Source organism: Oculina patagonica, chromosome 3 (assembly GCF_052425735.1).
Source record: "Oculina patagonica isolate OP01 chromosome 3, crgOcupat, whole genome shotgun sequence".
In the NCBI taxonomy this organism is placed as follows: domain Eukaryota; kingdom Metazoa; phylum Cnidaria; class Anthozoa; order Scleractinia; family Oculinidae; genus Oculina; species Oculina patagonica.
The window spans coordinates 19,172,186-19,184,379 of record NC_135760.1 but is presented as its reverse complement, the minus strand read 5'-3'; the positions used below and the strand labels follow the sequence as shown (position 1 = coordinate 19,184,379).

Here is a 12,194-nt window from a genome sequence, read left to right as displayed (position 1 = left end):
ACCGTCTTGCAGTGACATTTTTTTCCGGAGTTGCCGAAAAACGATTTAAAAATTATACTGGACCAAAAACGTATTTTTCATTTTTCGGCCAGCTATGGCCTCAGCTAAGTATCAGGCATAAATTCCGCACTCCGCGATCCGCACAATTTTGCAGGACAGTTGTCAAATATGACTTCATAGCGTCGGATAGCACAGTAAAAACAGATTGGAAAGCACGAGCGATTAATTGACCGAGGCTTAACGGGAAATTAAGGTTATGCAACATTTACGGATATTATATGAACATGCTGAGTGTAAATAATTGTTTTATAAGACATTGTTAGTGCTAAAAAGGCACACGATTTTTTGATGGCGAAACAAGAAAAACAGTCAAAGACACGTTTGTAAACTACTTTGATGTCAATGATTCACTGGCAAATATTTTAGCAAAAACTTGCAAAAATGATGTATGAAATGTTTATGTTTTTGCGTCCTTATCATCTAGTAGTTTTTCCAAACAGTTTTCCGTTACTTTGGCAAATCTGGATGATTCAGTCATCGCTTCGTTCTCTCACTGACAAGCAAGACAGACTACGGCAAGGCAGAAAAAGGCGGCGTTTGCACGATTCCGCACGATGCTAGTCTGTTCTCTATTAGGAACCGGTCATTATTTATGTAGAGGGGGTAGGGAAAAATATAATGAAAGATAGAAATTCAGTCCGTCAGGACCCCCTCCTCAGGCCTGAAAAGAGCAGGTGGCCCCTCTCTTTATTCAATGTTTCATTGACGAGCCCCTCCCCCCCCCCCCCCCTCCACATTACTCGACTTAATACTCTAAGTAATTAGGATTTTTTTCGTATATGCAAACATAGATAGGACTAGCCAATGCCACAAAATACACTAGGTGAATGTGTAGTACCAGCAAAGATAAAATTCCAATGTAGAAAATTATTCCTTTCTTACATTAGCTAACATTTGAAAACTGATATATCTTCTAAGATTGGTATCCCAAAAATTGAAATCGAAGTGCCACTTTTAAGATGTTAGGCACCAAATATTAAACCGTGGAATATAAATATTTTTCCAATATTTTTTTCAAGGTAGAAAGCTTCCAAGGTTATCTGTAGAAATGACATCAGTTCTGCATGTATAATCCTATTGTCCGTAGATATGACATAAAAATTTGATGTCAACGTGAATTTAATAGCTCAGGAATGCTCTCATCCGATGAGAATAGAGTATAGTAGCTGCAATGAATAATAATGCGTCTTTTCATGCATCAGTGACGTGTTCGTGACAAGTTGCACGAAAAAAAAAACAACGACATGTAAGTTGACATTACGGCAGAGAGGCACAACCACCATTAATAGCTGAACTTTACCATGAAGGTCATTTGTGCAGGACTTGGGAAAACGGGTACTAAATCAATCACCAAAGCCTTGCAGCACCTTGGGTATACAGTATTTGACTGGGAAGAGCAGAGCTTTGATTTCTTAGATCACTGGGTCGATGTTTTCCAAAACGGTACAAGGCCAGACGTGGAACGAATGTACCAGAATGCTGACGCAGTCGTGGATATGCCTGGGAACTTTTTCTACGAGGAAATACTGGAAGCTTTTCCTGACTGTAAAGTGATTCTGAGCGAACGAGAAGAAGATTCATGGGTAAAAAGTTGGGCCCGTCAACTGGCATCGATTTTGGCTACACGATCCGAGTATGTGGCCATGTTGTCGCCAACTTGGAGGAAAATGTGGTACCTTTACAATGCCTACGTCGATGCCGAATTTGGCTCTCATAACCCCAAGTCCACCTATGTTTTCAGAAAGCGATACCGTATCAACCACCAACTTGTAAAGTCAAATGTTCCCGCTGACAAGCTTTTGGTGTACAGCGTTAAACAAGGATGGAAGCCATTGTGTGATTTCTTGGAGTGCGAGGTCCCGGCTGTTCCCTTCCCACATGAAAATATCAACGCTGAAATCACTGATACGCTTCCCATGACCAGATGGGGTCGGCAGGTGAATTGGGAAGTGCAGAGAGGTTCTTTTGCCATTGGTTCAGTTCTTGTTATAATTGTAATAACTGTTCTTGCTATCTGCTTTAATCAGTGACACTCTACTCAAAGTTAAAACAAAGACGTCTTTGTTTATTCTTAAAATATCTAAGACACTTAGAGCGTAGATGGTTTTTTCCTCAATGTTTTTCGATTGTAATTTGAATAACATTGCATTAAATAATACGAGGGCTAATTTAACTTAATATTTCTTTATTGTAAGGTCAGGGAGCTCTAGCAATCTCATAACTTGAAGGCGAATTAATCATTAATTTTATCATACTTTGTATATTAATTCATGTTCTTTGAATATTCACTGCTCGACACTGCACACAAGCAACGTAAGCTGTCCCAAAATATCTTTATTTGTTAGTGCCAGCTTTGACAAATAATCGATCTGCTCGCTACTGACAAATCACGATACTTTGCTCGACCTCGTCCAATAAATGTTAATTATTTTTGCCTCCATTTCAATCGGTTCCCATTTGCCAATTAGTCAGCGCACCAGAGTTTCTATAATTGAGCGAATAGGAGGGTCTCCATGGGGGAAAGGTACCTTTGAAGGTTGACAGTTTAAAACATTGCTTTTTGACGATGGATGGTTAAATTGTGGGCCGGCATTTGACGGCTGACGGTTATATTTTCGAAATGTCACTCATTGGACCTTAAACAAATATATCTACTGACATTGGCTCAATGTGCCATAAAACGATTGAATTTTACATTTCAATGAACAACTAGTCCTTAATCTATGCGAGTCTAATGAGTGTAATGACAGTACCTTTTTTCAGGGTGGTTGGGAGAGGGGGGGGGGGGGATGTCACACTCACGAATCACGGACCTTGTCCTAAAAGGAAAGACCCACTGTGATTGACTGATTGTTAAACTTCAGCTTGTTGCATCTGTATTCTCATTGTTTCTCATAACATGTCAAATTACGCTTGAAGTTGCTCTCTGAAACTCAGAAGGTCGCTACATTCGGGAATTGTCAAAAAAAAATTATCAATAGTTTAGATACGTCGCTACTTTCCGCCGGAAGAGGGGAAGGGGTTCTTACTTTTGGAACTTTATAGGTATCCAGGTGTTTTTTCTGGAATGCTTAATGTAATTCCTTGGGTCTTGAGGACGTTAGAGGGCTGACGTTTGGTGGGAGGCGCGGTGGCCTTATGGTTAGTGCACCGGACTCCGGATCGAACGGCCCCAGTTTGAGCCCTGGCCAGGGCGCTGCATTGTGTTCTTGGGCATGCAAGAATCTTTACTCTCATAGTGCCTCTCTCCACCCAAGTTTATAACGGGTTACCGGCAAATTTACTGCTGAGGGGTAACCCTGCGATGGACTAGCATCCCATCCAGGGGGGAGTAGAAATACTCCGAGCCGCTTAATGCTACAGAAACCGGGATAAGCTCCGGCCTGATGAGCCACTTGGCTCGACAGCAGGCTTTACCTTTCACCCTTTAATTAGCGGGTGTATACGCGCGATCTACGAATTAAAATATGTAAACATAACCAAACTGCTGTTTTTTTTATCTAATTCTAGATGGACACCGTAATGAGAAAAAGATTTTTGTAACAGGTTTTTTATTAAGGCCAGAATGTTCTTAAAATCTACAAAAGCTATCAGAGTCCAAGAATGTTCTACGCTACCTGCTCCATTATCAAGTCAAAATTCAGATTAAAAAAAACAGAATTTAAAAACAGTGACAGCACAATAGGATTAAATATGCGCTTTGCCTATGGGTAAAATAAATATTAAATAGCTTTAAAAATTCTAACCCTAAAAAAGTGTTCAGGCTGGTTTTCAGTTTTGGGCGGTATTGGTAACATTTATCAATAAGGTTAGAAAAGCGTTTGTCCTTGGCCTTATTAGTATCCTTTCATTGTATAAAAATACTAATAAGGGGTATTTTGCCAATATGAAACTCATACACGTGTTGTATTGTCCATGATTTAATTAGTCCCTGGATTCATGAATTATTGAATAAATAAGGTTTTTGAAATCGTTAAGGGAAACGCAGTAAACATCGAATGACATGCATTAATTTTTGAAAAAAGGGATAATGAAATTAACAAGTAAAGTTTGAACCGAGTTGTTGCTGAACTGACAATTTTTGTTGAATGAGCTGTAGAATTAAATGCGACGTAACTCAAATTAGAATCGAAACCATCAAGGAGAAACCACTGACCCTCAAGTATCTTTAATATTTTAAGGAATAATACAAGAAGTCTTTGTTTTCACTCTGAGCCGAATGTCACTTACTAAAATATATAGCCAGACCAGTTATTACAGCTACAACAAGAACTGAACCGATGGCAAGAGAACCTCTCTGTACTTCCCAATTCACCTGCCGACCCCATCTGGTCATGGGAAGTGTCTCAGTGATTTCAGCGTTGATATTTTCATGTGGGAAGGGAACAGTCGGGACATCGCACCCCAAGAAATCACACAATGGCTTCCATCCTTGTTTTACGTTGTACACCAACAGCTTGTCAGCGGGAACAATCGACTTTACACGGTGATTGTGGATACGGTATCGCTTTCTAAAAACACATGTGGACTTGGGGTTATTAGAGCCATGAGCGGCTTCAGCATAGGAATTATAAACGTACCACATTTTCCTCCACGATGGCGACAACATGGCCACATACTCGGATCGTGTAGCTAATATAGATGCTAGTTGACGAGCCCAACTTTTTACCCATGAATCTTCTTCTCGCTCGCTCAGGATCACTTTACAGTCAGGAAAAGCTTCCAGTATTTCCTCGTAGAAAAAGCACCCAGGCAGATCCACGGCTGCATCAGCATTCTGGTAAACTTGCTTGACATCTGGTACGGTTCCATTTTGGAAAACATCGACCCAGTGATCTAGGAAGTCAAAACTCTGCTCTTCCCAGTCAAATACCGTAAGCCCAAGGTGCCGCAAGGCTTTGGCGATTGATTTAGTGCCTGTTTTTGAATATCCTGCACAAATGATCTTCATGAGTAAAGCTTGAAAACTGTCTTTGACCTCTGTTCGTTTCTTTACTGCTGCCGGGTCAAGCTACTCGCTCGGTGTACCTCCCTAAGAACATGCCACGTCTAACACACTGATTGATGAATAGGGATTTTGTGTACTGTACATTTGCATTCCTATTCATGTTAATAAATAATTCTTAAGCTTCTTGTAATGACATTTTTTTCTTTTTAATCAAATACCGTAAACCCAGTGTAAAGAAAAGCTTTAGCAATGGATTTACTATCGGTTTTTCCATATCCAACACAAATGGTCTCCTCCCCTTATGTGATGTCAAATTACTCGTCTTTTTTTTATTTGGTTTAACTCGCTTGTGTGATAACACAATGATCCATGAAAATGTATCCCCGAGTTTACGTGCATTTACAAGGCATACATGATCTGTATACCTGTAATTTGTAAACACAAGCTTTTCAAAAGAGTCATGTCAACTAAGTCTTAAATTTATTTTTCAATTCCGTTTCTTTAATATGTTTTACCGTTCTTTTTTATTGTTCTGGCTCGGATTTTTACTGTAATAGTATTCTTTTTCTGCGCAAAATTCTTTTTCAGCTAGAATGTTGCCTATGTGACGAACACTTACTTTCGCTCTATGCTATTGTTCCTCTTTATAGACATGTACAACCAATTACAATAACATTGTCAAAGAAAAAAAGATGAAAAAAGGCAAATAGGAATTTACAAGACAAACAAGCCGCATTCTCGGGTTGTTATAAAAGACCATATTCGTATTCTCGGTATTGAACTGGAACTAGTTTATTTATTTGTTTATTTATTTTATTTATTTTATTTAACAATTCTTTATACACGGTAAAAACATCAGGTGATTCTAGTAAGTTATAATAAAAATTAATACAAAATAAACTATTAATTAACAGTCCATGCATAATACTAATTAATTAGACTGGAACTAGCTTGCAATGGAGGCTAATGCAGGGGATCTTTTCAAACGCAAATGACATGAAGCTTTTTTAATGATATCCCCCCGCATTAGCTTCCATTGCAAGATAATTCCAGTCTAATACCGAAAATACGAATATGGTTTAACACAAAGCAGACAGAACCACGGTATAATTACACGTTTTTGACTTTTCCTTTTCATAGTAAAAAATTTGCACATGGACCGTCAGTCGGGGGAACAAGTGCAAGTTTTTCCAATCTTCGTTCAAGCACTCGAAGAGTTTCCGACTTATTTCATCCAATCAAAAACTTGGGTGAACGCTTGCGAGTACTCCGAAAGCAATCGCGCGAACATCATGAAATCCACAGCCAGAAGATCCAGAAGAGAAAGTCACAGAGATCGTACACAGCCTTGTCGAAAGCGGTGTGCAGTGAAAGAAAGTGTCAATAGTCCATTTTACAGTTGCCTGCCAAGTGACCTGGCCTTTGAATGGTAGTGAGGCTGGAGGTGACCTTGCATTGATACAAACCTCTCTCCTTTATTATGTAAATGCAAACTAGTTTGCATCAAAACAACATGATTAACACAACAAAAGCAGTGAGGTCTGTATCAAAACAAGGTCACCTCCAGCCTCACTTCCATTCAAAGGCCAGGTCACTGAGCATTTCATTAAGTATTTCGATACTTAAGGCAGAAATGAAAACTGTGCACTGATGGCTAGGCCGAATAAGGAATACTAATGTTAAGGATATGGCATAAGAATTAAGAGAGCCTTTGGCAATGAGGGCATACTAATAGTGAACCTGTGTCGTGGACAGTTCCCGTGGATACAGACAGCAGTGTACCATGGGATTCCTGTGAAGTCGCTGTGTAGTGGCCAGCTTATTTTATGTCGCTGTGACTTGAAGAACTGCAGGATGGCAAGGGGCAAGGGGGAGGGAGGCGTGACGACTTGTTAAGTGGTCGCGTCAAAAAACCCAATGCCATAGGCAAATATTATAATCCGACTCTGATTTTTGTTACTATGTGGTTTCTTGTGCTGTGGCGTCGATCAACGAACTGTCCAAAACCATAAGGTTTCAGAGAAAACGAGTCTAGGACAACCCGCTTTAGAACCTTTTGGGTCGCCACACAAATATTTTAATATTTAAAAAGATTTAAGTTTTCGCGCCTTTTTTGAGAGCATAAGATTCACTTGTAAGAGTGGGCGTCCGGCTAGTTACGAAATGGCTCAATTTGTCTACCGAGGGTCTCAATGGGGTTAACCGTTAGCCGTAAAACGGCCAAAAATTTAGCCGTTAGGCGTAAAAAATGGAAAATTTTAACCGTTAGCCGTAAAATGTGTTAACCGTAAAAATCGGTCAGTGATTATAAATAACCCAAACTAGTTTACTTCATCGTCCCAAAAATGGTCCAAAGACCTAAAATACGTTTTTCAATAATGGAAATTGATTTTTAACTATTAAAAACAATGAAAATTAACTTTTAACTTCTGTTAACCGTAATGGAAATAAATTAACCGTTAGCCGTAAAAAGGCCAAAATTTTAACCGTTAACCGTAAAAGCCCCCACCCCATTGAGACCCTCTCTACCTGCCATGTTAAATGACTGCGTTGGTGTTTCATTCTGCTCACGTCAACAACAAAGGTATTCTAAAAGATTTGTGTTTCCTTTATTTGGATTAAAGAGTTGTGTGATAATTGACTCTTTACAATTTCGTGACCGAATTTATTTAAGATCTCATTTGAGTAAGGACGCATTATTTTTAGTTTTTATGCTTGTATACCCAATATATGTGCGTAAACGTGATCTCTGCTGAACCATACTCGTAAATTCTGTACGAAATGAAGGCGGATGCTGCCTGCGTTGTTGGCACGCAATGAGTAGCAACGTGAATTAATTTACACACATTAAAAATTTAAACTTAATGATGAAATTTACGCTTCAAGTTTTCAGAAAGTCTTTTTTTACGATAAGGCTATATATAAAAAAAATTGAATTAGGTCTCGTAATTCCTTATAACATCTTAATTGGATTAAAAACAAACTAAAAATGATTAGTAAAGTTTTATAAAAACATCACTGTTATCAGTTATTTACTCATGAGTCAATATCACTGTAGTTAAATAAACAGATGGTCAGAAATATTGCTACAATTATTACAAGAACTGAACCGATTATAAAAAAACCGCTATGTATTTCCCATTTTATTTGCTGGCCATATCTAGTCTTGGAAAGTGTCTCGGTGATTTCAGCCTTGATATTTTCATGTGGGAAGGGATCAGTCGGGACCTCGCACCCTAAGAAATCACACAATGGCTTCCATCCTTGTTTTACGTTGTACACCAACAGCTTGTCAGCGGGAACAATCGACTTTACACGGTGGTTGTGGATACGATATCGTTTTCTGTGAACATAGGTCGACTTGGGGTTACACGAGCCAAAAAGAGCGTTGCCATACGAGTCCACGACATATCTTACTCTCCTCGCTGTCGGCGAGAGCATATACGACATCTTGGTTCGTCCAGCAGACATCGATTCCAGTTGATTAACAAAACTTTTTATCCACGAATCTTCGTCTCGTTCACTCAGAAGCACTTTACAGTCAGGGAACGCTTCCATTATTTCTTCGTAGAAAAAGGTTCCAGGCATATCCACGACTGCATCAGCATTCTGGTAAATTCGCTTCACATCTGGCTTGATGCCGTTTTGGAAAACGTCGGCCCAGTCATCTACAAAGTCAAAGATTTGCTCTTCCCAGTCAAGTACCGTAAACCCAAGGTACCGCAAGGCTTTTGCGATAGATTTAGTACCAGTTTTTGCATATCCTGCACAAATGATCTTCATGTTGAAAGTATGTGTCTCAAGACTTGCTTTTATGCTCTGATTTCAAGTTTCACGTCGTTTTGTTTATTCTCATGTGTATATAACTCGCTAGTCACGAACACCTACGCACTGATCCATGACAACACGTACGTATCACGTCAGCGGTAGCATGAGCCCTCCCCTGGTGCGTAACGGTCAAACCACAGGCTTACCATCCATTGTTTGTGTCACAGCTTGCCAATTGAATAATTTAAATTTCTTAACTAATTGCTATTGTAACTATTATTGAATGTATCTTGTGGTGTAAAACTCCGAAATTCAAAAGGCCTGAAGGAAGGATGTTAGGATGTTATCGAGATGTTATCGAAGGATGTTATCGAGCTGAAAAACCTTTGAAAAAATATATATTTAGAAAGTCTTATAGCCAATGAAAAATTTAATACAGCTTAGGGTCCTTAGGGACCGTTTGATTTTGGATTTAAGAACTTTGATGACGTCATGTGAATACAAAGAATAGCGAAGCGCACGAGTGACGTCATGACTCAGACAAACAAACCGGAATGGCGGACGATTTTCCTAAAACACTTTCGTTAACAGCCGGTGATCCTAAAACAATTTTTTCAAAACGAAAAACTTCGCCTAGATTCCCTCTATTTCTCTCAGAACATGCGGATGTTTTCATTTTCAAACTCCCCCCCTTATACTTTGATGGAGCAGTGTTAGGACACCTTTTATTAGTAATTGCTACAATAATGGTATGAAATGAGCCCCAATCATTGGTGAACACACTGAAGAAGTTTTTGGTCACTTATGGCCAGATTTAAATAAAAAACTATTTTAAGCCTTAATGATTAAATTTACGCTGCAAGTTTTAGAGAGCCTTTTTTTTACGAACTGGCAATGTAGAAAAAGTTGACTTTGGTCTCTTGATGCGGTATAACTTTTTTTGATGAAAAACAAACTAAAAGAATAAACAAAAGTTTAATGAAGACGTCATTGTTGTTATTCACTATGCGAGTCTAATCGAGTCTAAATATCACTGATTTAAATAGATGGCCAGAAATGTTGCTACAATTATTATCAGAACTGAACCGATTGCAAAAACACCTCTCTGCATTTCCCATTTTATTTGCCGGCCATATCTGGTCATGAGGATCGTCGAAGAAATTTCAGCATTGATATTTTCATGTGGGAAGGCAACAGTCGGGACCTCGCACCCCAAGAAATCACACAATGGCTTCCATCCTTGTTTTACGTTGTACACCAAGAACTTGTCAGCGGGAACAATCGACTTTACACGGTGGTTGTGGATACGATATCGCTTTCTGAAAACATAGGTGGACTTGGGGTTACAAGAGCCAAAAGCAGCGTACCAATAGGAGTCCGTGATATACCTCACTTTGTTCGACGTTGGCGATAGCATGTACCGAATCTTGGATCGAGCGGCATCCACCAGTTCTAGTTGATTCACAAAACTTTTTATCCACGATTCTTCCTCTCGTTCGCTCAGAATGACTTTACAGTCAGGAAACGCCTCCAGTATTTCCTCGTAGAAAAAACACCCAGGCATATCCACGGCTGCATCAGCATTTTGGTAGAGTCGTTTCACATCTGGCCTAGTACCATTTTGGAAAACATCGACCCAGTCATCCACAAAGTCAAAGATTTGCTCTTCCCAGTCAAATACCGTAAACCCAAGGTGCCGCAAGGCTTTGGCGATTGATTTAGTACCCGTTTTTTGTAATCCTGCACAAATGATCCTCATGATCAAAGTATATGGCACAAAACTCGCATGTATGGTGTGATGTCAAGTTTATACCGGTCGTTGTTTTTATTAATTCTCGTGTTACGCGCTAGTCACGAACACTTACGCACTGATCCATGACAATGCTAAACTACACCGCCGCGAGAACTAACGCCTAATTGCAGGTTATGACAATGCGTACATATTGTCAGTGGCAACATTATTACCCCCCGCCCCCGCCCCCTCCCCACCCACCCCCGTATGTACCATCGGTCAAAGCACAAGTTTGCCATTCTCTGTTTGTGTGGTCTCTGTTTGTTGGGTCACAGATTGCCAATAAAATTATTTTAATTTCTTCACCAGTTGCTATTGTAAATATCTGCATTTATGGCTGTGCATTTGCAACAAAACGAAGTAGAATATTTTCGCATTGTTTTGACTCGCTTTTACTGTTATGATGATTTACACAAGGCATGTAACTTCATGACCGAAGAAGCTGGTACTGCCTCTGGAATTTAGCCAAAGAACTATATTTCCTCGATATAAAAATTTAATACTTGTAGTGTGCAACTTATACATGCATGTGTTAATATGATCAAATGTTTTCATCAGAGCTCCCGGTCTTTGAAAGAGCAGTTGTCTACTCCAATCTAAATGATTCCCGTCCGGTCCCGTGTAAATTAAGCCTAAGTCCGATCAGTTCACGGATTGTTCTTTTCAATCAATCAAAAAAAAAAAACCTTTATTTATACACGATGGGATAAAAAAGCTACATAGCTTGTGGGGTCGTGTGTAAATAAAACATTAAAACTAGTAGATAAAAACATTAAAACTATATCAAGGTTAAAAAATAAAAACGCTAAACTAATTGCTTTTTCAACTAACTGGAATATTAAATAAGATCGTTAATTCGCCGCCTAACTATGATCTGTACCACCAAATGGGACAAATAAATTTTAGTTTTAGTTGAGTGGAGGTCCAAGGAGGAAATTGCATTTGGGGTGAAAAGTCTCAAATTTTCTTTAAACAGCTGTTCGCTTTCACCAATTTCACTCGGGCAACATTGTGCCACGAGGCAGCTTGAGGGCCTTTTGATTCTCGTTGTGGCGCATGTCATCCTGCCCCTCCTGGAGCATAGTGTTAAACGTTAGCTCTTAAAGAAAAATGGCACGCGATGCATGCAAAAGCGATGGCGTTTCACAAGGGGTCTGACACCTTAGCTGACACCTTGTGTGTGAAAAAGACTGTTATCCAACTGCAGCTTACATTTTTGAAACATAAGAAGCTTGTTAGTGATTGTATAAGTAGCATTGCATAGCCTGAGGATCTGGTGGAATTCAAATAAGTACAGTTGTTATGAATTCACAGACCAAGGATGCAAATAATACATTTTCTTCGTAGATTTGCTCAATTGAACAACAGTAATATTTTATTTTATATTTTTATATTTTTTGTAGATGTCCCTATGTTGTCTCAACAAATATTGCGTTATACTGTAGTGTGATATCACGGATAAACGACATGCGATACGCGCGAGCAAGCTTTTGAGCTGCGAGAAAGGTCAAACCGGCGGTCTCTTGCTCACAGCGTCCCTTTATATTATATGAATTAGAAATTTCTGTCTACGAAATCTAATAGATTCCATCATATATAATTAGTCTCTTTCGTTTATACATTGTA

General features: G+C 39.2%; 5 protein-coding genes across 8 annotated transcripts in view; 1 reads left to right on the top strand and 4 right to left on the bottom strand.

The window, feature by feature from the left end:
* Positions 1-12,194, bottom strand: part of LOC144645285 (uncharacterized) — a 46,125-nt gene that overhangs the window by 16,819 nt on the left and 17,112 nt on the right. The gene's annotated exons all lie outside the window — the stretch shown is intronic.
* Positions 27-2,150, top strand: LOC144645442 (uncharacterized). The gene has a single exon (XM_078505023.1). The coding sequence runs from the start codon at positions 1,362-1,364 to the stop codon at positions 2,088-2,090; it is 729 nt and encodes a 242-aa protein (XP_078361149.1). The 5' UTR covers positions 27-1,361; the 3' UTR covers positions 2,091-2,150.
* On the bottom strand, positions 4,224-5,070 carry LOC144645701 (uncharacterized). Its single transcript, XM_078505250.1, has one exon. The coding sequence runs from the start codon at positions 5,009-5,011 to the stop codon at positions 4,283-4,285; it is 729 nt and encodes a 242-aa protein (XP_078361376.1). The 5' UTR covers positions 5,012-5,070; the 3' UTR covers positions 4,224-4,282.
* Positions 7,612-8,798, bottom strand: LOC144647029 (uncharacterized). Its single transcript, XM_078506771.1, has one exon. The coding sequence runs from the start codon at positions 8,789-8,791 to the stop codon at positions 8,045-8,047; it is 747 nt and encodes a 248-aa protein (XP_078362897.1). The 5' UTR covers positions 8,792-8,798; the 3' UTR covers positions 7,612-8,044.
* Positions 9,807-10,586, bottom strand: LOC144647030 (uncharacterized). The gene has a single exon (XM_078506773.1). It carries the CDS (start codon positions 10,533-10,535, stop codon positions 9,807-9,809), a length of 729 nt encoding a protein of 242 aa, XP_078362899.1. The 5' UTR covers positions 10,536-10,586.